Source organism: Bubalus bubalis, chromosome X, assembly GCF_019923935.1.
Source record: "Bubalus bubalis isolate 160015118507 breed Murrah chromosome X, NDDB_SH_1, whole genome shotgun sequence".
NCBI classification, from domain to species: Eukaryota; Metazoa; Chordata; class Mammalia; order Artiodactyla; family Bovidae; genus Bubalus; species Bubalus bubalis.
The window spans coordinates 73,623,439-73,648,341 of NC_059181.1; the positions used below are offsets into that span (position 1 = coordinate 73,623,439).

Sequence of the window (24,903 nt, forward strand, 5' to 3'; positions counted from 1 at the left end):
GTTTCAGCTTTAGCATCATTCCTTCCAAAGAAATCCCAGGGCTATAGGATTTATTTTCCTTTAATGCCCTAGGAGGGTCATATCTGCTGCTCTCTCAGCTTCTTCTTGCTTCCATCCATGTTGCTCATGACTCAGTATTCTAGATGTGGTGACAGAGAAATGATCCTTTTTGACAGCATCATACACTGCAAGGAAGCTGGATGCTCACTCACACAACCTTACTGTCTCTTATGGGAGAAATTATAGGCCAAGGAGATTTCTTTTAGCAGTATACTGTGCTACCTTAAGGGAGGGATGATGTATATAAAGTCAAGTATTGCTCTGACCCTCTCCAAGCACCCAAATTTATATTTTTTGCTCTCATTATAACCTATAATCATCCTCCTGGAAATTTGGACTTCCACAAAGGCTGTCTTATCTGTGGGAGATTGTCTAAAACAATGTTCTCCAGGGACTCCTGGACCCTAGTTGAGGGGGGTTGAGGCTAGTTCTTGGGCCACAATGGAAACAAGGCCAATCATCAAACTGCTTTATTCTTCTCTAACCCAGTTGTTTCCCTCTTTATAAGAACTCTGGTGACTATATTTAGTGTCTTCCAGGGTAATCAAATAATTTCCTGTTCACAAGGTTTTAATTTAGTCACATGTGCAAAGTCCTTTTTTCCATATAAAACAACATTCACAGGTTTCAGGGATTTGGATATGAATACTTTGAGGAGTCATTTATCAACTTTTTACAATGCTCAATATTAATTAGCTGAATGAATAAATTAATGAAAATCACATAATACTTTCTTGTTCAAATTTGAAGGATTGACTCATTCAGTTACCAGGGGATACAACTGCAAGAATAGTAATGAATGAAAACAAGTGGAGCAAAAACAATAGGACAATAAGGAAGTCAGTTTTATAAAAGATAGATTTGAAGTAATGTACACATAAACTGAAAAAGAATAGAGAATTATTTTAATGTAAAGTAATTAGCCTCCAATTAAAATAAACAAATTTATATTAAAAGAACAGAGAATTTTGAGGGAAAAATTTCACTTCAGAAAAATCTAAATGAGTAAAACATTGTAAAATTATATGAAATGATATAGTATCTTTGAAATCATATTTTAAACAGCAACTATTTTAAACAGAAAGGATAATAAGCATATTCATTATTATTGTTACTACTATTGTCATGACTATACTATTTCTCTCAAGATATTGAAAGAACAAATGTCTTTTTTATACATTATTTTTTTTTTTACATTTCCATTACTGTGAAAAGAAAGAGTATTAGAGTTAATGATAACTGGATAACAGAAGCCAAATCTGTCATTTTATTCCATTATGGTTATATATTTTTGTGTCATGTTTAAGAAACATTTACTCCACTATCACTAAGATAGTCTCCTTTGTTACCTCCTGGAAACTTTACTCTTTTACCTTTCACCTTTGGGTCTACTTTGCATCTAGGATTGATTTGAGTGTGTAATGTGAGATCAGGTCAAGAATCACTTTTTTTTTGTTTCCCCTAGAAGATATCCAGTTGATTAGTACTGTTTATTGAAAATCTAATTTTTCTTCAATGTGTAACAACTTTGAGACAATTCATATGACCATATCTATATAGGCATCTCTTTTAACTCAGTCTGTATTGTAGGTTACTTGTCTTCAGGCTGATACTTCTTGTTATTGCTCAGTTGCTCAGTGGTGTATGACTCTGTGATCCCATGGACTGCAGCATGCCAAGCTTCCCTATCCTTCACCATCTCCCAGAGCTTGCTCAAACTCATGTCCATTGAGTCAGTGATGCCATCCAACCATCTCATCCTCTATCATCCCCTTCTTCTTCTGACTTCTATTTTTCCCAGAGTCAGGGTCTTTTCTAATGAGTTGGCTCTTTGCATCAAGTGCCAAAAGTATTGGCAATTCAGCTTCAGCATAAGTCCTTCCTTCCCTGATAGCTCAGTTGTTAAAGAATTCACCTGCAATTCAAGAGACCCTGGCTCAATTCCTGGGTTGGGAAGATCCCCTGAGAAGTGATAGACTACGCACTTCAGTATTTTGGGGCTTCCTTTGTGGCTCAGCTGGCAAAGAATCCTCCTGCAATGAGGGAGACCTGGGTTCAAATCCCTGGGTTGGGAAAATACCCTGGAGTAGGGAAAGGTGACCCACTCCAGTATTCTGGCCTGGAGAATTCCATAGGCTGTATAGTCCATTGGGTTACAAAGAGTTGGGCGTGAATATTCAGGGTTTATTTTCTTTAGGATTGACTGGTTTGATCTCCTTGCAGCCCAGGGACTCTCAACAGTCTTCTCCAACACCAGAGTTCAAAAGCATCAGTTCTTTGGCATTCAGTTCTCTTTATGGTCCAACTCTCACATCCATACATGACCACTGGAAAAACCATAGCTTTGACTATATGGACCTTTGTCTGCAAAGTAATGTCTCTTCTTTTTAATATGCTGTCTAAGTTTGGCACAGTTTTTCTTCCAAGAGCAAGTGTCTTTTAATTTCATGGCTACAGTCATTGTTCACAGTGATTCTGGAGCCCAAGAAAATAAAATCTCTCACTGTTTCCATTGTTTCCCCATATATTTGCCATGAAGTGATGGGGCCAGATACCATGATCTTCGTTTTTGGAATGTTGACTTTTAAGCCAGTATTTTAACTCTCCTCTTTCACCTTCATCAAGACACTCTTTAATTCATTTTTGCTTTCTGCCATAAGGGTGGTGTCATCTGCATACATGAGGTTATTGATATTTCTCCTGGCAATCTTGATTCCACCTTGTGCTTCATCCAGCCAGGCATTTCACACAATATACCCTGCATGTAGTTCAAATAAGCAGGGTGACAATACACAGCCTCATTGTACTCCTTTTCCAATTTTGAATCAGTGCATTGTTCCATATCAGGTTCTAATTGTTGCTTCTTGACCTGCATACATCATCTTAATTGCTCTCACTTTTTAATAATTGATATATGGTAACATATATCAATATATAATATTTATACTTAATAATACATATCCTTCACATTGGTTATTTATCTTTCAAATTGTCTTGTATATTATTGGCTCTTATTTCCATATAAAATTTAAAATTATCTAGTCAGTTATCACAAAAAGTCAGGGCAAATTTTATTGGGATTACATTGAATCATTTGGGAAGGAACCTTCTGAATATAGTATATAGCTCTATTTACTTATGTTTTCTTTAATTTATCTTAACATTGATTTATATCCTTCAGTGTAGAGGCATTGCACATATATCTCTAAATTTATTTTGAGTATTTTGTACTTATGCTATATGTCATTAACATACGTACAAAATGCTTAAAACCACATGCAGGTATGACCTAAATCAAACCCTTATGATTATACACTGGAAGTAACAAATAGATTTAAGGAATTAGATCTGATAGACAGAGTGCCTGATGAGCTATGGATAGAGATTCGTGACATTTTACAGGAGGCAGTGATCAAGATCATCCCCAAGAAAAAGAAATGCAAAAAGGCAAAATGGTTGTCTGAGGAGGCCCTACAAATAGCTGTGAAAAGAAGAGAAGCTAAAGGCAAAGGAGAAAAGGAAAGATATTGATTTGAATTCAGAGTTCCAAAGAATAGTAAGGAGAGATAAGAAAGCCTTCCTCAATGATCAATGCAAAGAAATAGAAGAAAACAGAGAATTTCTGGGGGAGGCTAGAGATCTCTTCAAAAAAATTAGAGATACCAAGGGAACATTTCACTCAAAGATGGTCACAATAAAGGACAAAAATGGCATGGACCTAACAGAAGCAGAAGATATTAAGAAGAGGTGGCAAGAATACACAGAAGAACTATACAAAAAAGATCTTCATGACCTAGATAACAATGATGGTGTGATCACTCACCTAGACCCAGACATCCTGGAATGTATAGTGAAATGAGCTTTAGGAAGCATCCCTATGAACAAAACTAGTGGAGGTGATGGCATTCCAGTTGAGCTATTTCAAATCCTAAGAGATGATGTTGTTAAAGTGCTATACTCAATATGCCAGCAAATTTGGAAAAGTCAGCAGTGGTCAAAGGACTGGAAAAGTTTAGTTTTCATTTCAATCCCCAAAATGGGAAATGCCAAAGAATGTTCAAACTACCACACAATTGCACTCATTTCACGTGCTAGCAAATAATGTTCAAAATTCTCCATTCAGGCTTCAACAGTACATTAACCAAAAATTTCCAGATGTTCAAGTGGAATTTAGATAAGGCATAGGAACCAGAGATCAAAGTGTCAACATCCGTTTGATCATAGAAAAAGCAAGAGAGTTTCATAAAAACATCTACTTCTGCTTTATTAATTACACCAAAGCCTTTGACTGTATAGATCACAACGAACTGTGGAAAATTTTTCAAGAGGTGGGTATACCAGACCACTTTACATGCCTCCTGATAAATCTGTATGAAGGTCAAGAAGCAACAGCTAGAACTGGACATGGAACAATAGACTGGTTCCAAATTGGGACAGGACTACGTCAAGGCTGTATATTGTCACCCTGCTTATTTAACATATATGCGGAGTTCAGGTCAGTTCAGTCCCTCAGTTGTGTCCGACTCTTTGAAACCTCATGGACTGCAGCACACCAGGCCTTCCTGTCCATCACCAACTCCTGGAGTTTACTCAAACTCATGTCCATTGAGTCAGTGATGCCATCCAACAATCTCATCCTCTGTCGTCCCTTTCTCCTCCTGCCTTCAACCTTTCCCAGCATCAGAGTCTTTTCCAGTGAGTCAGTTCTTTGCATCAGGTAGCCAAAGTATTGGAGTTTCAGCTTCAGCGTCAGTCTTTCCAATGAATATTTAGGATTGATTTCCTTTAGGATGGACTGGTTGGATCTCCTTGCAGTCCAAGGGACTCTCAAGAGTCTTCTCCAACACTGCAGTTCAATTCTTTGGTGCTCTGTCTTCTTTATAGTCCACCTCTCACATACATACATAACTACTGGTAAAACATAGCTTTGACTAGACAGGCCTTTGTTGGCAAAGTAATGTCTCTGCTTTTTAATATGCTGTTTAGGTTGATCATGAGTTTTCTTCAAAGAGCAAGCTTCTTTTAATTTCATAGCTAAAGTCACCATCTGCAGTGATTTTGAAGCCCCAAAAAATAGTCTGTCACTGTTTTCACTGTTTCCTCATCTACTTGCCATGAAGTGATGGGACCTGATTCCATGATGCAGAGTGAAAAGTGAAAGTGAAGTCGCTCAGTCATGTCCGACTCTTTACGACCCCGTGGACTGTAGCCTGCCAGGCTCCTCCATCCATGGGATTCTCCAGGCAAGAATACTGGAGTGGGTGGCCATTTCCTTCTCCAGGGGATCTTCCTGACCCAGGGATCGAACACACGTCTCCTGCATTGCAGGCGTACGCTTTAACCTCCGAGCCACCAAGGAAGCCCATGATGCAGAGTAGATCTTTCCTCAAGAGGCTCTTTGGTTCCTCTTTACTTTCTGCCACAAGAGGAAACAAAGAGCCTCTTGAGGAAAGTGGAAGAGGAGAGTGAAAAAGCTGGCTTAAAACTCAACATTCAAAAAACTAAGATCCTACATCCAGTCCCATCACTCCATGGCAAATAGATGGGGAAACAATAGAAACAATGACAGACTTTATTTGTCTTTGACTCTAAAATTATTGCAAATGGTGGCTGCAGCCATGAAATTAAAATACGCTTGCTCTTGGAAGAAAAGCTATGACCAACCTAGACAGCATATGAAAAAGCAAAGACATTACTTTGCAGACAAATTGCGTCTAGTCAAAGCTATGGTTTTTCCAGCAGTCATGTATGGATGTGAGAGTTGGACTATAAAGAAAGCTGAATGCCAAAGAATTGATGCTTTTGAACTGTGGTCTTGGAGAAGACTCTCGAGAGTTTTGGACTGCAAAGAGATCAAACCAGTTAGTCCTAAAGAAATCAGTCCTGATATTCATTGGAAAGACTGATGCTGAAGCTGTAGCTCCAATACTTTGGCCACCGGATGTGAAGAACTGATTCATTGGAAAAGACTCTGATGCTGGGAAAGGTTGAAGGTGGGATGAGAAGGGGACTAACAGAGAATGAGATAGTTGGATGGCATCACTGACTTGATGGACATGAGTTTGAACAAGTTCTGGGAGTTTGTGAGGGACAGGGAAACCTGGTGTGCTACAGTCCATGGGTCTCAAAGAGTCGGACACATCTGAGTAACTGAACTGAACTGAAAAATTGCATTATTAAAATATTTTCTAATTGTTTGGTTGTATACCTAAATACAATTGATTTTCACATTTAATCTTATATCTATTTTGCTAAATTATCTTATTAATTCTAATTGTGTGTCTATAGGTATTATGGATTTTCTACATAAACATGCTGCCTGTAAATACTAACAGTTTTATTTCTTTTTCCCCCTATTCTTGACATTTTGTTTATATTTGTCTTTCCTTATTGCACTAGCTAGAACCTCCAGTAAAATATTACATTGAAGTTGTACTAGCAGATATCCTTTTGTTGTTCCTGAGCTTAAGGGGAATATTTCTAATGCTTCAGCACTGCGTATTTGTATTTTCTCTAGTCTTCTTTATATATCCTCTATCAGGTTAAGGAAGTTTCTTTCCAATTTTTATTTGCTAAAATTTTACCATGAATTTGTTAGACTGCATATTGAAATGCTCATATAATTTTCCCTTTTTTATTTTGATGTGTTAATGTGGTGAATTTCAAATGTTAAACTAACCTGAATTAAATCCTGTTTTATTGTGGTAGAGTATCCTTTCTATGTATTGAATTAGATTAAATGTTTAAGGGTAGGGGTGTTTATATTTATGAGAGATATAAGTCTGTGATTTTTTTCTATTAATGACCTCATCAGATTTTGGTATCAACGCTATGTTTTTTTCATATAATAAATTGAAAAGTCACTCTTCTTTTTCTGTTCTTTGGAAGATTTTTTGAATAATTGTTACTTTCTCTTCCTTAGGTGTTTGGGAGAATTAATCAATGAAGACATCCACACCTGGAATTCTCTATGTCAGTAAGTTTTTAATGATCAAACAATGTCTTTAGTATACATACAGTAATCCATATTTTCTACTTAACCCTTGTTTCAGAATTAATATGCTTTCTTTTTAAAGGAATTTGCTTATTTCATCTAAGTTTTCAATATATTAGCATAAAGCTTTTGCATCTTTCGTTTCTTTCTGATGATAATTTTATTATTTTTTCCTCTTATATATGTTGGCTTTGTTTTGCTGTTCTGTTTTTAGCTTCTTAAACTAGATACTTAAGTCATTAACTTTTCAGCTATTCCTTTTTTCTAATTTACAAATTTAAAGTTATAAAGTTTTAAATGGGTTTTTGCATCCAAAGTTTTAAATAGGTTTTTACACCCCACAAATATTTCAATACTGTATTTACCTCATGCTCTTCAAAATGTTTTAAAAATATTTTCTTGTTTCCATTGTAATTTATTCTTTGATCCATAGATTATATTTTTAATTTCCAATTGTTTAGGTTTTTTATTTTTTCGTTTCTGTTGTTGATTTCTAGCTTTGGTCAACTGTGAGCAGCAAACATATGCCATATGGCTGAGTACTTGATACTTGTTGAGACTTGCTTATTGCCTAGCCTATGGTCACTTTTGTTAAATGTTCCATGTGAACTTGAAGAAAATGTATAGTATTGTGCAGTTATTTGGTGTAATGTCTTTATATTATGCCAATTTCTGTCAATCATGTTATTCAACTTTTCTATATCTCTACTGTATATTCTTTTCTTCTTGTTCTATTAGTTATTTAAATAAATATGATGAAGTTCCCAACTATAATTGTCAGTTTGCACATTACTTTTCCTTTTATAAATTATAGTTTTATGGTCTTTAGAGCTATGTCAATGGGTACATGCATATTTAGAATTATTACATCTTTCTGTTGGATTAACCCCTTTACTATTATAAAATATTCCTATTTACCTTTATGTATCTTAAAGGTAACTTTGACATTAGTTTAGCTCCACAGGCTTATTATCCATTAAGGTACACAGTGTATCCCTTTTCCATTAAAAAAAAAATCATGTTCTCTTATATTTTAGGTTTATTATAATCCACTGTGCAGATTCATGTTTTAAGTGGTGTACTTAGTCCATATACTGTTCTGTGGTAAGAAAATCAAACGTGAGAACTACTCACCAAATTTTTAAGTGTAAAATACAGTATTGTTAATTATAGGCCCAATGTTATGCAGAAAACCTCTATAACTTGTTGATTTTAGTCCATTTGATTTTTAAAATTTTATTTATTTTTGGCAGCAATGGGTCTTTCTTGGATTTCCCTGGTAGCTCAGGTGGTAAAGAACCCACCTACAATGCAAGAGACCCTTTTTCGATTCTTGGGTCAGGAAAATCCCCTGGAGAAGGGACAAGCTACCCACTCCAGTATTCTTGGGTTCCCCTGGTGGCTCAGAGGGTAAAGAATTTGCTGCATTGTTGCTGTGTGCGGGCGTTTTTCTAGCTGTGGTGAGCGGGAGCTACTCTTGTTGGGCATGAGCTTCTCACTGCAGTAGCTTCTCGTTACAGACCACAGGATCTAGATGCGCAGGCTTGGGCAGTTGTGGCAAACAAACTCAGTAGTTAAGGCTTGCAGGCTTAGTTGTTCTACAGCATGTGGAAACTTCAGAGGCCAGGGATTAAACCTGTGTCTCCTGCTTTGGCAGACAAATTCTTACTCACTGAACACCAGGGAAGTCCCCAGTCAATTTGCTTTTAATGTAATAGCTTTATGTTTGGATTTACATCTATCATTTTAGTTTTATTATTTGTGCCATGTTTTTGTTTATTTATCCTTTATTGCTTTCCTTTATATTAATCAAACATTTTAATTACATTTCCTTCTCTATTATTTTATTTATATAATTTTAGTTATTATTTAGTGCTTATGTTTTAATTTATAGAAGTATATCACAAATTTGTATCTTTACAACTCCCAGAGAATCAAGCTTCTTATAACACCTTAACTCCAATTATTTCACCAATCTTTATTACCACTATAAATTTTGAATTTAAATTTATAAATTTCATTTTAAGCTTACCAGATTATCATTATTATGTGTAAATACTTAATATTCATGTTCTGCACCCAAATATGTGCTGTCTTATGCTTTTTTTTTTTTTTTTTAGGAAGTACTACCTTAGGTAATTTCCTTCTACCTGAAGAATTCTTACTTGTATATGTTTTTGTACTTTCTGCTAGCCATACAACTCACACAATTTTTTTATTTCAATATAAAAACAATGTCTTTATTTCACACTCACTTTTGAAAAATATGTGTGCTATGATTAAAAACCTTAAATTGTCAGGGCTTTTTGCTGTTTTATTTTTGTTTGTTTTGTTTTGTTTTAGAACTAAATATGACTTCCATTCTCTTCTGACTTCTGTCACTAATTTTCCCCTTTATTTCAAAATATAGGTTCAGATCACTTATGTAACAAATTGTATGCACACAATCATTTATTGCACTAAAATGTACACTTTGGAATGAATAAAAATTCTCAGGATTTTAACTATATTACAGACCTAATGATGTAAAACTGAGGCCACTTGTATACAAGGCAGTGCATGCTAAGTCACTTCAGTACTGTCCAACTCTTTGTGACCCTATGGGCCATAGCCTGCGAGGCTTCTCCAACCATGAGATTCTCCAGGCAAAAATAGTAGCAGAAGTCTTCCCAACTGAAAGATCAAACCCACATCTCTTTCATGTCCTGAATTGGGAGACAGTTTCTTTTCCACCTGGGAAGCCCATATACAAGGTAGACATGTTGTGATACTTGACTGTTTTCCCATTTCTCATTGTTTCTTGATTGCCTTCTCTAGTGTTTTCCAAAATGAGATGCACATGCAAGATAATCAATTGAAATGTGTGAATAGGATACTACAGCTTCAATTTATGTATTTTATTTCATCTCTTAAAATTTTCTATCTTCAGTTCAGTTGAGTTCAGTCGCTCAGTCGTGTCTGACTCTTTGCGACCCCATGAATCACAGCACGCCAGGCCTCCCTGTCCATCACCAACTCCCAGAGTTCACTCAGACTCACGTCCATCGAGTCAATGATACCATCCAGCCATCTCATCCTCTGTCATCCCCTTCTCCACCTGCCCCCAATCCCTCCCAGCATCAGAGTCTTTTCCAATGAGTCAACTCTTCGCATGAGGTGGCCAAAGTACTGGAGTTCCAGCTTTAGCATCAGTCCTTCCAAAGAAATCCCAGGGCTGATCTCCTTCAGAATGGACTGGTTGGATCTCCTTGCAGTCCAAGGGACTCTCAAGAGTCTTCTCCAACACCACAGTTCAAAACCATCAATTCTTCAGCTCTCAGCCTTCTTCACAGTCCAAGTCTCACATCCATTCATGACCACAGGAAAAACCATAGCCTTGACTAGACAGACTTTTGTTGGCAAAATAATGTCTCTGCTTTTGAATTTCCTTTCTAGGTTGGTCATAACTTTCCTTCCAAGAAGTAAGCGTCTTTTAATTTCATGGTTGCAGTCACCATATGCAATGATTTTGGAGCCCCAAAAAATAAAGTCTGACACTGTTTCCACTGTTTCCCCGTCTATTTCCCATGAAGTGATGGGACTGGATGCCATGATCTTCGTTTTCTGAATGTTGAGCTTTAAGCCAACTTTTTCACTCTCCACTTTCACTTTCATCAAGAGGCTTTTTAGTTCCTCTTCACTTTCTGCCATAAGGGTGGTGTCATCTGCATATATGAGGTTATTGATATTTATCCTGTCAATCTTGATTCCAGCTTGTGCTTCTTCCAGTCCAGTGTTTCTCATGATGTACTCTACAAATAAGTTAAATAAGCAGGGTGACAACATACAGCCTTGACGTACTCCTTTTCCTATTTGGAACCAGTCTGTTGTTCCATGTCCAATTCTAACTGTTGCTTCTTGACCTGCATACAAATTTCTCAGGAGGCAGGTCAGGTGGTATGGTATTCCCATCTCTTTCAGAATTTTCCACAGTTTATTGTGACCCACACAGTCAAAGGCTTTGGCATAGTCAATAAAGCAGAAATAGATGTTTTTATGGAGCTCTCTTCCTTTTTCCATGATCCAGCAGATGTTGGCAATTTGATTTCTGGTTCCTCTGCCTTTTCTAAAACCAGCTTGAATATGAGGAAGTTCATGGTTCACGTATTGCTGAAGCCTGGCTGGGAGAATTTTGAGCATTACTTTACTAGCATGTGAGATGAGTGCAATTGTGCGGCAGTTTGAGCATTCTTTGGCATTGCCTTTCTTTGGGATTGGAATGAAAACTGACCTTTTCCACTCCTGTTGCCATTGCTGAGTTTTCCAAATGTGCTGGCATATTGAGTGCAGCACTTTCACAGCATCATCTTTCAGGATTTGAAATAGCTCAAGTGGAATTCCATCACCTCCCCTAGCTTTGTTCGTAGTGATGCTTTCTAAGGCCCACTTGACTTCACATTCCAGGATGTCTGGCTATGCATGATTTATAAACTCTATTATTACAGTAGAATTTGAATTACCCACATATCACACTCATTGAGTTGTGCTTAAAAGAAAGTTTGAAAAAGATTACTTTAGCCTGTAGCAAAGAGGTCAAAAACAATACAGGTGCAAAATATTTTTCCCAGTATGTGAAGGCAGTGACCCAGCCAGCATTTCAAACTTTCAAACAATTAAGTTTCCAGGATCCCAGGACATTTAACCTTTTAGCTCTGCTATAGAATAAATGTGGTTTCAATACAAATGAATAGACCATTGATCTATTTTTTTTGAAAAAGCAAACACCACAAGCTTGGACTATTTCAGAAATCTATGAAGTTTTCTTTTTCAAGACCATGAATTCATACATAGAACTGAGTGTGATTCATAACTAGAACTGAGTGTCCAAATAACCTGTGAGAGTTTTTAAATAGACTTGATTGAGCCACACCTAGAGACTCTGGGTTGCAAAGAGTCAGACACAACTGAAGTGCCTTAGCACACACAAGTACAATCTCAGAATTAGCAATGGTCACAATCTACTGTTCCTGCTAATTAATAAGGAAGTAATACTTAAATAAAATAAAATTTTAAAAAGATACAAATTTTAAAATTAAAAACAAATTATACCATGTGTGTCTTCGATAAACAACACAATCATTACAATATTAAATGAGTACTTTCCAAATTGAAAATACCATGGACCAATTTTCCCATGTGTAGGAGCAACTCAAAATACAGATCAACATTTATATGTTCCCCTCTCACACATCATTAGTGATTTAAGTACTAAGAATATTAAAACATGGTAGGTTGTCTTCAAAATTTATGTAATGAATTTAGAAGATATATGGTTCATACTGATTTAGATGTTTTCATTAGAAAATTGTAGGGGAACTAATTTTATTTATTGCTCTATATAATTAAATAAGATATTTTGCAGGTTATAGAATTTTTCAAATTAGTGGGTTTTCTTTTTTACTAAGTTAAATTTGTCATTAGTAAGTTTATTTAGATATGCACATAAGATTATATTTCCTTCTCTTTACCAAGTTTTTTTTTTAATTGATATATTTATTTTAACTGGAGTGTTTTTATTTCAGTTTTAATCTATTGTCTATTTTTATTCAAGTTTTGATGAGAAATACAGTCATATACATCTATAACTTGATTTAGAGGATGGGAATTGTGGATTATAGTTAAACAGTCTTAGATAATGGAATTCAGAGAACACATCAGATTTCTGACAGCATTACTATTAAAGACATCTTAGTAATAATAGTCGTTATTATTATTATTAGACATAGTACAAATTCAATTAAAACATTTTCTTTTTTAAACAGGCAAGAAATAACCATCAAAACATATGATGATTCCATACCAAGTAAAAATTAAAATTATATTTGAAAATAATTTTAGGGAAAATGACTAGTCTCTTCCATTCAATGTGATAAAGTGTAAAAAACCCTGAGTTTTTGTTAAAATCTAAGAGAAGCATGAATATTGGTATGTGTGTGTGTGTGTGTGTTTAAAGTATTTCTATAGTCACAAAGAAAAAAGTTGACTGTTCATGTGTTGAACAGCTAAAACTTTAGGAAATTTCTTAATATATTGAGTTGAAATCCACCTGCATTGCTACAACTTTTATCCATTGAGTCTAGTTATTCCCTCAGGAAACAAAGAAGTCTCTGACATCCTAATTAAGAGCATGGACTCTGGAGCCAAACTATCTGTGCTTGAATCTTAACTCTTATGCTAAATTTATGATTTGGGGGCAAGTAATTTAACCTCTCTAGGTACTTTATTTTTCTACATCTGTACAATGGAGTCAATCATAAATAATATTAACTAATTCAAAGTGTTTCAGTGACTAAGACTTGATATATATATAAAGTGCTTAAAACACAGTCCAGCATATAGTAAGTGCTATGTATGTGTTAGCAGTTGCCGCTATCTTATTACTACTATTACTACTACTCTTTTATGTAACAGCTCTTTAAATATTTGAGTATAATGATCACATCTCTTGTTAATCTCCAGAAGAACTACCTAAACTATCCCACTTTTCTTCCTTTGATAGCTTCCAGATAGCTTGATCCTCCTGATCACTCTATTCTGGGTGCCCTCAAATGTGTACATGCCTTTTTTTTTTAATTAATTTTTTAAATTTATTTATTTTAATTGGAGACTAAATACTTTACAATATTGTATTGGTTTTGCTATACATTGACTTTAATCCACCATGGGTGTACATGTGTTTCCCATCCTAAACCCCCTCCCACCTCCTTCCCCATCCCATCCCTCTGGGTCATCCCAGTGCACCAACCACAAGCACGCTGTATCATGCATCGAACCTGGACTGGCGATTCATTACACATATAATAATATACATGTTTCAATGTCATAAGGGTGTCAGAACTGAATGAAGCATTTGGGTCTGTGGTCTTAATTTTTATGGCTTGGGATGTCATTGAGGTTAGAGGAGGAGTAACCTAAACGCTTAATCAAATGAGACATTTAGCTGATGCTCTGTTAATAACTATTATGCTATTGTGCTATTAATAGCTATTATGGGGACTATAGAAGAAGTCATATGCTCTGCAATCTAAACAAAATGAAGGTAGTGGAGATGATGGAGGTATTTGGAAGGAAACAGTTAATCTTTATATTCCATTCCTATTTTTTTATTGTATTACTGTAACTATTTTTTTCATTAATTTTTTAAATTGGAGGATAATTGCTATACAATGTTCTGTTAGTTCCTGCTGCGTGGCAACATGAATCAGATATAAATATATATATCAGATAAGTTCAGTTCAGTTCAGTCACTTAGTCGTGTCAGACTCTTTGCAACCCCATGAATTGCAACACGCCAGGCCTCCCTGTCCATCACCAACTCCCGGAGTTCACTCAAACTTATATCCATCGAGTCACTGATGCCATCCAGCCATCTCAACCTCTGTTGTCCCTTTCTCCTCCTGCCCCCAATCCCTCCCAACATCAGAGTCTTTTCTAATGAGTCAACTCTTTGCATGAGATGGCCGAAGTATTGGAGTTTCAGCTTCAGCATCAGTCCTTCCAAAGAACACCCAGGGCTGATCTCCTTTAGAAAGGACTGGTTGATCTCCTTACAGTCCAAGGGACTCTCAAGAGTCTCTTCCAACACCACAGTTCAAAAGTATCAATTCTTCGGTGCTCAGCTTTCTTCACAGTCCAACTCTCACATCCATACATGACCACTAGAAAAACCATAGCTTTCACTAGACGGTCCTTTGCTGGCAAAGTAATGTCTCTGCTTTTGAATATGCTATCTAGGTCGGTCATAACTTTCCTTCCAAGGAGTAAGTGTCTTCTAATTTCTTGGCTGCAATCACCATCTGCAGTGATTTTGGAGCCCCAAAAAATAAAGTCTGACACTGTTTCCCTATCTATTTCCCATGAAGTGATGGGGCAAGATGCCATGATCTTAGTTTTCTGAATGTTAAGCTTTAAGCCAAATTTTTCACTCTCCTCCATCACTTTCATCAAGAGGCTTCTTAGTTCCTCTTCACTTTCTGCCATAAGGGTGGTGTCATCTGCATATAAAAGGTTATTGATATTTCCCCTGGCAATCTTGATTCCAGCTTGTGCTTCTTCCAGCACAGCGTTTCTCATAATGCTCTCTACATATAAATTAAATAAGCAGGGTAACAATATACAGCCTTGACATACTCCTTTTCCTATTTGGAACCAGTCTGTTGGTCCATGTCCAGTTCTAACTGTTGCTTCCTGATCTGCATATAGGTTTCTCAAGAGGCAGGTCAGGTGGTCTGGTATTCCCATCTCTTTCAGAATTTTCCACAGTTTATTGTGATCCACACAGTCAAAGGCTTTGGCACAGTCAATAAAACAGAAATAGATGTTTTTCTGGAACTCTCTTCCTTTTTCCATGATCCAGCAGATGTTGGCAATTTGATCTCTTCAAGCTAAAACCAGCTTGAACATCTGGAAGTTAACGGTTCACACATTGCTGAAGCCTGGCTTGGAGAATTTTGAGCATTACTTTACTAGCGTGTGAGATGAGTGCAATTGTGCGGTAGTTTGAGCATTCTTTGACATTGCCTTTCTTTGGAATTGGAATGAAAACTGACCCTTTCCACTCCTGTGGCCACTGCTAAATTTTCCAAATTTGCTGGCATTATGAGTGCAGCTCTTTCACAGCATCATCTTCCAGGATTTGAAATAGCTCAACTGGAATTCCATCACCTCCCCTAGCTTTGTTCGTAGTGATGCTTTCTAAGGCACACTTGACTTCACATTCAAGGATGTCTGGCTCTGAGTGAGTGATCACACCATCGTGATTATCTGGGTCGTGAAAATCTTTTTTGTACAGTTCCTCTGTGTATTCTTGCCCCCTCTTCTTAATATCTTCTGCTTCTGTTAGGTCCATACCATTTCTGTCCTTTATTGAGCCCATCTTTGCATGAAATGTTCCCCTGGTATCTCTAATTTTCTTGAAGAGATCTCTAGTCTTTCCCATTCTGTTGTTTTCCTCTATTTTTTTGCATTGACTGCTGAGGAAAGTTTTCTTATCTCTCCTTGCTATTCTTTGGAGCTCTGCATTCTGATGCTTATATCTTTCTTTTCTCCTTTGCTTTTCTCTTCTCTTATTTTCACAGCTATTTGTAAGGCCTCCTCAGACAGCCATTTTGCTTTTTTGCACTTATTTTCCATTGTGATGGTCTTGATCCCTGTCTCCTGTACAATGTCACCAATGTCTATCCATAGTTGATCAGGTACTCTATTTATCAGATCTAGTCCCTGAAATCTATTTCTCATTTCCACTGTATAATCATAAGGGATTTGATTTAGGTCATATCTGAATGGTCTAGTGGTTTTCCCTACTTTCTTCGATTTAAGTCTGAATTTGGCAATAAGGAGTTTATGATCAGAGCTTCTCCATTTTTTGCTGCAAAGAATATAATCAATCTGATTTCTGTCTTGGCCATCTGGTTATGTCCATGCGTAGAGTCTTCTCTTGTGTTGTTGGAAGAAGGTGTTTGCTATGACCTGTGCGTTTTCTTGGCAAAACTCTATTAAACTTTGCCCTACTTCATTCCATATTCCAAGGCCAAATTTGCCTGTTACCCTAGGTGTTTCTTGACTTTCTACTTTTGCATTCTAGTCCCCTATAATGAAAAGGATATCTTTTTGGGGTGTTAGTTCTAAAAGGTCTTGGAGGTCTTCATAGAACCATTCGACTCAGCTTCTTCAGCATTACCGGTTGGGTCATAGACTTGGATTACTGTGATATTGAATGGTTTGCCTTGGAAATTAACAGAAATCATTCTGTCATTTTTGAGATTGCATCCAAGTACTGCATTTCGGACTCTTTTGTTGAACATGATGGCTACTGCATTTCTTCTAAGAGATTCCTGCTCACAGTAGTAGATATAGTGGTCATCTGAGTTAAATTCATCCATTCCAGTCCATTTTAGTTTGCTGATTCCTGGAATGTCGACATTCACTCTTGCCATCTCCTGTTTGACGACTTCCAATTTGCCTTGATTCATGGAGCTAACATTCCAGGTTCCTATGCAATATTGTTCTTTACAGCATCGGACCTTGCTTCTATCACCAGTCACATCTGCAACTGGGTATTGTTTTTGCTTTGGCTTCATCCCTTCATTCTTTCTGGGGTTATTTCTCCACTGATCTCCAGTAGCATATTGGGCACCTACTGACCTGGGGAGTTCCTCTTTCAGTATCCTATCATTTTGCCTTTTCATACTGTTCACGGGGTTCTCAAGGCAAGAATACTGAAGTGGTTTGCCATTCCCTTCTTCAGTGGACCACATTCTGTCAGACCTCTCCACCATGACCCACCGGTGTTGGGTGGCCCCACATGGCATGGCTTAGTTTCATTGAGTTAGACAAGGCTGTGGTCTGTGTGATCAGATTGGCTAGTTTTCTGTGATTCTGATTTCAGTGTGTCTGCCCTCTGATGCCCTCTCACCACACCTACCGTCATTTGGGTTTCTCTTACCTTGGACGTGGGGTATCTCTTCACGGCTGCTCCAGCAAAGTGCAGCCACTGCTCCTCACCTTGGACGTGGAGTAGCTCCTCTTGGCCCGGCATATATACTCTCCCTATTGAGCCTCCCCCCCACTCCCCTACCCCACCCCTTCTGTCATCAGAGCACTGAGCTGAGCTCCCTGTGTTATACAGCAGCTTCCCATTAGCTATCTATTTTACACATGGTAGTGCATGTATTGGATTAATCTAGAAAATAAAATTACAAATGTCATTTTAAACTTAATTTGGTTCTAAATGGACTAATAAATTGTTATTTTTTTCTTAACTGGCATGCAAATAAACTATAAACTCTAGGAGGGGGGAACTATATTTTGAGTTATAATTTAGTTTAAATTAAACTATATTTCTTGCTCAGGAATATTTCAGAACTGATGAAAGTCTGGCTATTAGCTGCAAAATTGTTTCTTTTCCTCTCTCATTTCAGTCAGTGAATCAAGCAAAAAAATACGGAATCAACAGTACTTGACTATAACATTTCCCAAGTCATCCCAGCCAGGTGGAAATAAGAGATTAAGACCTTCAGAAATACAAGCCACAGTTCCTGTGAGTACCAACAAGATCATTCTTAACTAAATATAATATGTTATAATGCATGCATACAAATAAAATACATAATTTGAATTTTGATATCTTTAGGATGCTGATATTTTAGGTGTATAATTCCCTGTATAGCAGATTGTCCCCAACTGTTTCTGATTGAACTTTTATTTATATGTGTTCCTCCATTTCAAAGGCATTTTAAAGCTCATTGGCTAGGTAAGCTGGAGAATGTAATACTGAAACTGGTGGGATCTCTCAGGCAATGTTTACCGGCTGCAAAAACATATAAAATTTGAGTCTTAGGAGCCAATCTTGAGGTTTCAGGGCCTTTACATTTTCTTTAATCTAACATTCAAATACTAGATACTTGGAGATTCCAGTTTTCTATTGCTTTTATAAAATGGAGTTATTCTTACAACTAACCAAAATAAAAGTTAGCTTACAGAGGTCACCCATAGTGATAGCAAAATATGTTTTAAAAGCATCTCCCAAAGCAGATCTATAGTCAATGCATTTATTCAAGGGCCATTTATTTACATCTATTGAGATCCAAGTTTCATGCTTCTCTTCATGGTCTTCCTTTCATTCCATATAACAATGGAAGAAATATAAGAACTAAATGTAAAATTAGTCTATATGGTCACTGTGACAACCAGCCTTGACAAATGTTTGGACAGAAATATAAAAGTAATAATTATAATATGCTACTGGAGAAGGCAATGGCACCCCACTCCAGTACTTTTGCCTGGAAAATCTCATGGACAGAGGAGCCTGGTAGGCTGCAGTCCATGGGGTCGCTAGAGTTGGACACGACTGAGCGACTTCACTTTCACTTTTCACTTTCATGCATTGAAGAAGGAAATGGCAACCCACTCCAGTGTTCTTGCCTGGAGAATCTCAGGGACGGGGAAGTCTGGTGGGCTGCCGTCTATGGGGTCGCACAGAGTTGGACACGACTGAAGTGACTTAGCAGCAGCAGCAACTGCTACACTAATTAATGAGAATAAGACACTTGTTTTATTTTATGTATTTATTTTCAGCAGTGCTTCACAGCAGAGATATTAGGCTCTCAATTTGGTAAGAAAATCTTGAAAGTATAAGTAGAAATCAGGCTAACCCAGAAGCCTGCAGAATTGTAAACTATCATAAGAATTATCATGACACACTTCAGGAGTATCAGCTTAATTTTTTTAATCTATTTTGGGGCAGAAGGGTACATGAAATGTTTCAAAATATCTCTCCCATGTAGGAGTTCTAAAGGAATTTATTATCTATTGTGAGGCCAGGTCCTGAAGTGTCATGAATCATTGTGGACCCCTTCTTATCTTAATAGGAAACGCTGAAGATATTCTGAGGTTCTTCTTAAATTCATTTTATTTCCAAAGTGGAGTTTTCTCACACACACATACAAACACACACAGAATGTTGAAACAGAAACAAGACACAATCTAAATATATGGTCATAGAAAAAGCTAGACTATTTGTTTCAATATAAAAAAGATATAACTCATTAAAAAACTTATCATTATTCTAACCATTTTTTTTCAGAGACATGATAAAAGAAATTTAGATGAAATTCAGAAGCCAGCTCATATATGGATAAGGCATTCTTTAAGGAAAAAAGTTCAAAGTCCATCTATTATTTAATCGTCAGGATACAGGCCTCATTCAGACATCCTTATACTCATATAACCCATTCTAAAAAGGAAGAATCTAAAAAGTACAAAGATGACAAAAAAGGAACAGCTTTGAAGAAAATTTACAAGAAAGATACAGGCCCACATGAAATAGATGAGAAACCTAAAAGAGGAAATAAAGCAGATAAAACTCCATCAAAATCATCACTTGGAAGTCAACTATCTAAGAAGTCAAAGTCCAAATCAGAAACAAACCCAGAATCCAAAGATTCTATATCAGTTTCAATAAAGCATCAAAAAAAAAAAGAAAAGAGATATTCAAAAGATTCCAAGGAGATGGATTTTGAATCCACAAGTACGAAGAAGTACTCTAAGAGCTCAAAGAATAATTCTGATGCCATATCAGAGACTTGCTCAAAAAATAGTTCAAATGTGGGTTTAATGGTGCATTTAGGGGAATCGGATGCTGAATCCGTGGAATTTGATATGTGGTTAAAGAATTATTCACAGAATAATTCAAAGAAGCCAACAAATAAGGATGCAAAAAAAGATGCAAAGGGGAAGGGCTCTGATGCTGAATCTGTAGATTCAAAAGATGCAAAGAAAGATAAGAAGGGTGCAACAAAAGACACCAAGAAAGATGCAAAGAAGTATACAGAGTCTACTGATGCAGAATCTGGAGACTCAAAGGATGCAAAGAAAGATTCGAAAAAGGGCAAGAAAGATTCAAAGAAAGGTGATAAGAAAAAGGATGCCAAGAAAGATGCAGAGTCTACTGAAGCAGAATCTGGAGACTCAACGGATGTGAAGAAAGATTCGAAAAAGGGCAAGAAAGATTCAAAGAAAGATGATAAGAAAAAGAATGCCAAGAAAGATGCAGAGTCTACTGAAGCAGAATCTGGAGACTCAAAGGATGTGAAGAAAGATTCGAAAAAGGGCAAGAAAGATGATAAGAAAAAGGATGCCAAGAAAGATGCTGTGTCTACTGATGCTGATTCTGAATCTGAAGGGGATGCAAAAAAGAGTAAAAAAGATTCAAAGAAAGATAAGAAAGATTTAAAGAAAGATGACCAAAAAAAGCCTGCAATGAAGTCCAAAGTGTCTACTGAAACTGAGTCTGATTGGGAGTCAAAGAAGGTTAAGCGAGATTCAAAGAAAGACACCAAGAAGACTGCAAAGAAGGACACAGAGTCTAGTGGTGCTGAATCTGATGTGTCTTCCAAAAGATGGCTAAAGAAGACTGAAATGTTCAAAAGTTCAGATGCTGAATCTGAAGAGTCTCTATTTAAACCTGGGCCTAAAAAGAGAGTTGATGAATCAGATGCCACATCTACAGATTCAAAGAAGGATGCAGTGGAACCAAAAAGAGGAATCAAAATGCCATCCCGGAGAACTACATTCAAAGAAAAAGGAAAAAAAATAGGTACAGGTAGAGTTCCTCCATCAAGAGAAAGACCACCACTACCTCCTTGTGAGCCTATACCGCCATCACCTAGAGTCAAACGTCTCTGTCGTTGCCAGATGCCTCCTCCACCTCCAAAACCAAGCTTTGCTCCTTTGGTATGTTTGCTCCTGTTTTATTTTTAGAGAAAATTGGATTAAAACTGAAAGATATATTTTAAATTTTGAATTCATATTTTCTCTGAAGATTAGTTCTCTTTTACTGGAATATTGACAATTTTGAGACTCACAGATGAGAAAAGATAGAGTACTTCCACAGGACCCAAAAGAGTTGCAAAATAAATGTCAAAAAGTTAAGAATAGAATTTAGATTGGAGCAGAGAGAACTGGCTTGGGATTTAAGAAACTTTTCATAATTATTTGTAAAAATGATCACATTACAAATGTGGTTAACTGTCCCACACTTATGAAAGAACAAAAAGGAAAATGGCTAAAATTTTTAAGGGGCATGTTTTAGTAGGATATAAGTACATTTCCTAGAAAGTTGCTGAATATGGTAAAAACTCAACCAAATTCAGACACAGCAAGATAGAAACATAACATACTAGGATTCAGATATGCAAAAAAGCATATTTAATTATTTAATTTTTAACCATATCTTTATGAGTTGTCACTAGTACTGATAATTGGGGGGTGGGGGGGGGAGTATTTTCAAGGTTGATCCAATCTCTTTGGATCTGTAATTTTAACGTTTTCTACTTTTCTCCTACAGAGGATCTCCCTTTCAATTCCCCTTCCTTTAAAACATGGCTGTAAAGGGATGCTTAGTTAAACATCTCACTTTGGATGGAAGGTCTGCTCTTCCCATTCTTTTCCTCCCTTGTTGGCTCTCTGATCTTTGGTTGAGATGTGATTCATTTGCATGGTTTCTGGGCATCAGTCTGTGTTTCCTTTGCTTTCCCACAGTGTTAATTGACTATTCTCAGCATGGTAGGTTTCATGTTCTCTGTCCTGCTAAATTCAGATCATCTGTAGATATGGCTGGGATTGGACCTTATATTTAATTAATTTTCCCCCACCCTTTCTTCCTTGCCCTCTCTGTCCCCCCATTCTTGTTCTTATCTCTCAAAGGGCTTCCATTTCCTCTTCTGAATGGTGGGAATCTCACTTTACATTGTATTCCAAGTTTTTTCTATCCTTGGTTTATTTATAATAAAACTTTATGTATTGATTTCCATTTGCTCTTCATATATTTTACATTTGTGGGAGAGATTAATTAATCCATATTATCTCTTTCAAAAAAGGCTGATTTTAAGTCCATTTTTCTCCTGACAGACTCAAAATGTCAGCTTTGTGACAAAGCTGGTTAACGACCCCATTGTTTAAGGCTCAGTCTAAGTCAACGGGCAGATAACCAGTAAAGCAACAAAATTTTTAAGGAATAAAAATATATTGGTGGAATAAGAAAGCTGTGGTACATATACACAATGGAGTATTACTCAGCCATTAAAAATAATGCATTTGAATCAGTTCTAATGAGGTGGATGAAACTGGAGCCTATTATACAGAGTGAAGTAAGCCAGAAAGAAAAACACCAATTCAGTATACTAAAGCATATATATGGAATTTAGAAAGATGGTAACAATAACCCTGTGTACGAGACAGCAAAAGAGACACTGATGTATAGAACAGTCTTATGGACTCTGTGGGAGAGGGAGAGGGTGGGAAGATTTGGGAGAATGGCATTGAAACATGTAAAATATCATGTATGAAACGAGTTGCCAGTCCTGGTTCGATGCACGATACTGGATGCTTGGAGCTAGTGCACTGGGAAGACCCAGAGGGAGGGTATGGGGAGGGAGGAGGGAGGAGGGTTCAGGATGGGGCACACATGTATACCTGTGGCGGATTCATTTTGATATTTGGCAAAACTAATACAATTATGTAAAGTTTAAAAATAAAAAAAAAATAAAAATAAAAAAAATATATATTGGTGGATAATTTTAAGGCAATTGAGAAAAAGAGACCCTTGAAAAGCTGAACTCTCTTCCAAAAGTAGTTTTTATGAAAAATATGTACACTTATATGTGGAATTTAAAACCAAAACAAATGAACAAACAACAAAAACTGACTTATTAAGTGAACAAATTGGTGGTCACCATAGTGGAGACAGATGTGAAGATAAGTGAAATAGGTGAGGAAGATTAAGAGATACAAATTCTAGTTATAAAATAAATGTCATAGTGATTACTATATAGTGTAAAGAATATAATCAATAATATTATAATAACTTTGGTGATAAATGGTAACTAGACTTGTGATTGTTTCATAATGTATAAAAATATCAAATCACTATGTAGAATACCTGAAACTGATATAATATTGTAAGTAAATTTCAATAAAAATTCTAAATAAAAATTGTTAAATTAAAAAAAATATGTAAAATACAAGAAATACAACAAAATCCTTGAATCTGAGGATTAATTTTAATTGTTAAAAAAAAAAAAAAAACTTTCAGGATATGTTTTGGCCTTGCATATATTCATACCATCACTGTAATAAGCTTAAATTTGTATAGCTACCATCTAATCAGGCCCTTCCATCCCTACCACTTTGCTAAAAGTGCTCTTTTCAAGATTACCAAATATGTTCTTGTAGCCACACATACTGAGCTCTCTTCTCTCCTCATGTTATTCTATAATCCAGCAGCATTTAAACCAACCTCTTCTTTCAAAAAACACTTAGTTAACTTGACTCTATCCTATCCATACTCACAGAAAACTAGTCAATCTGATCACACTAGGACCACAGCCATAGTCTAACTCAATGAAACTAAGTCATGCCCGTGGGGCAACCCAAGATGGGCGGGTCATGGTGGAGAGATCTGACAGAATGTGGTCCACTGGAGAAGGGAATGGCAAACCACTTCAGTATTCTTGCCTTGAGAACCCCACTAACAGTGTGAAAAGGCAAAATGATAGGATACTGAAGGAGAAACTCCCCAGGTCAGTGGGTGCCCAATATGCTACTGGAGATCAGTGGAGAAATGGCTCCAGAAAGAATGAAGGGATGGAGCCAAGACAAAAAGAATACCCAGCTGTGGATGTGACTGGTGATAGAAGCAAGGTCCGATGCTGTAAAGAGCAATACTGCATAGGAACCTGGAATGTCAGGTCCATGAATCAAGGCAAATTGGAAGTGGTCAAACAAGAAATGGCAAGAGTGAATGTCGACATTCTAGGAATCAGTGAACTGAAATGGACTGGAATGGGTGAACTTAACTCAGATGACCATTATATCTACTACTGCAGGCAGGAATTCCTCAGAAGAAATGGAGTAGCCATCATGTTCACCAAAAGAGTCTAAGATGCAGTACTTGGATGCAATCTCAAAAACTACAGAATGTTCTCTGTTCGTTTCCAAGGCAAACCATTCAATATCACGGTAATCCAAGTCTATGCCCCAAAGAGTAATGCTGAAGAAGCTGAAATTGAACGGTTCTATGAAGACCTACAAGACCTTTTAGAACTAACACCCAAAAAAGATGTCCTTTTCATTATAGGGGACTGGAATACAAAAGTAGAAGTCAAGAAACACCTGGAGTAACAGGAAAATTTGGCCTTTGAATACGGAATGAGGCAGGGCAAAGACTAATAGAGTTTTGCTAAGAAAATGCACTGGTCATAACAAACACCCTCTTCCAACAACACAAGAGAAGACTCTATACATGGACATCA

The 24,903-nt window shown here is 36.7% G+C and overlaps 1 protein-coding gene across 1 annotated transcript in view; it reads left to right on the forward strand.

Moving 5' to 3' along the window:
• CYLC1 (cylicin 1) overlaps positions 1-24,903 on the forward strand; it is a 45,300-nt gene that overhangs the window by 13,919 nt on the left and 6,478 nt on the right. Inside the window, 4 exon segments of the mRNA XM_044937118.1 lie at positions 6,983-7,036; positions 18,013-18,131; positions 19,677-19,767; positions 19,770-21,325. Of these exon segments, the coding sequence (XP_044793053.1) occupies positions 7,003-7,036; positions 18,013-18,131; positions 19,677-19,767; positions 19,770-21,325 (1,800 nt within the window). The 5' untranslated portion in view covers positions 6,983-7,002.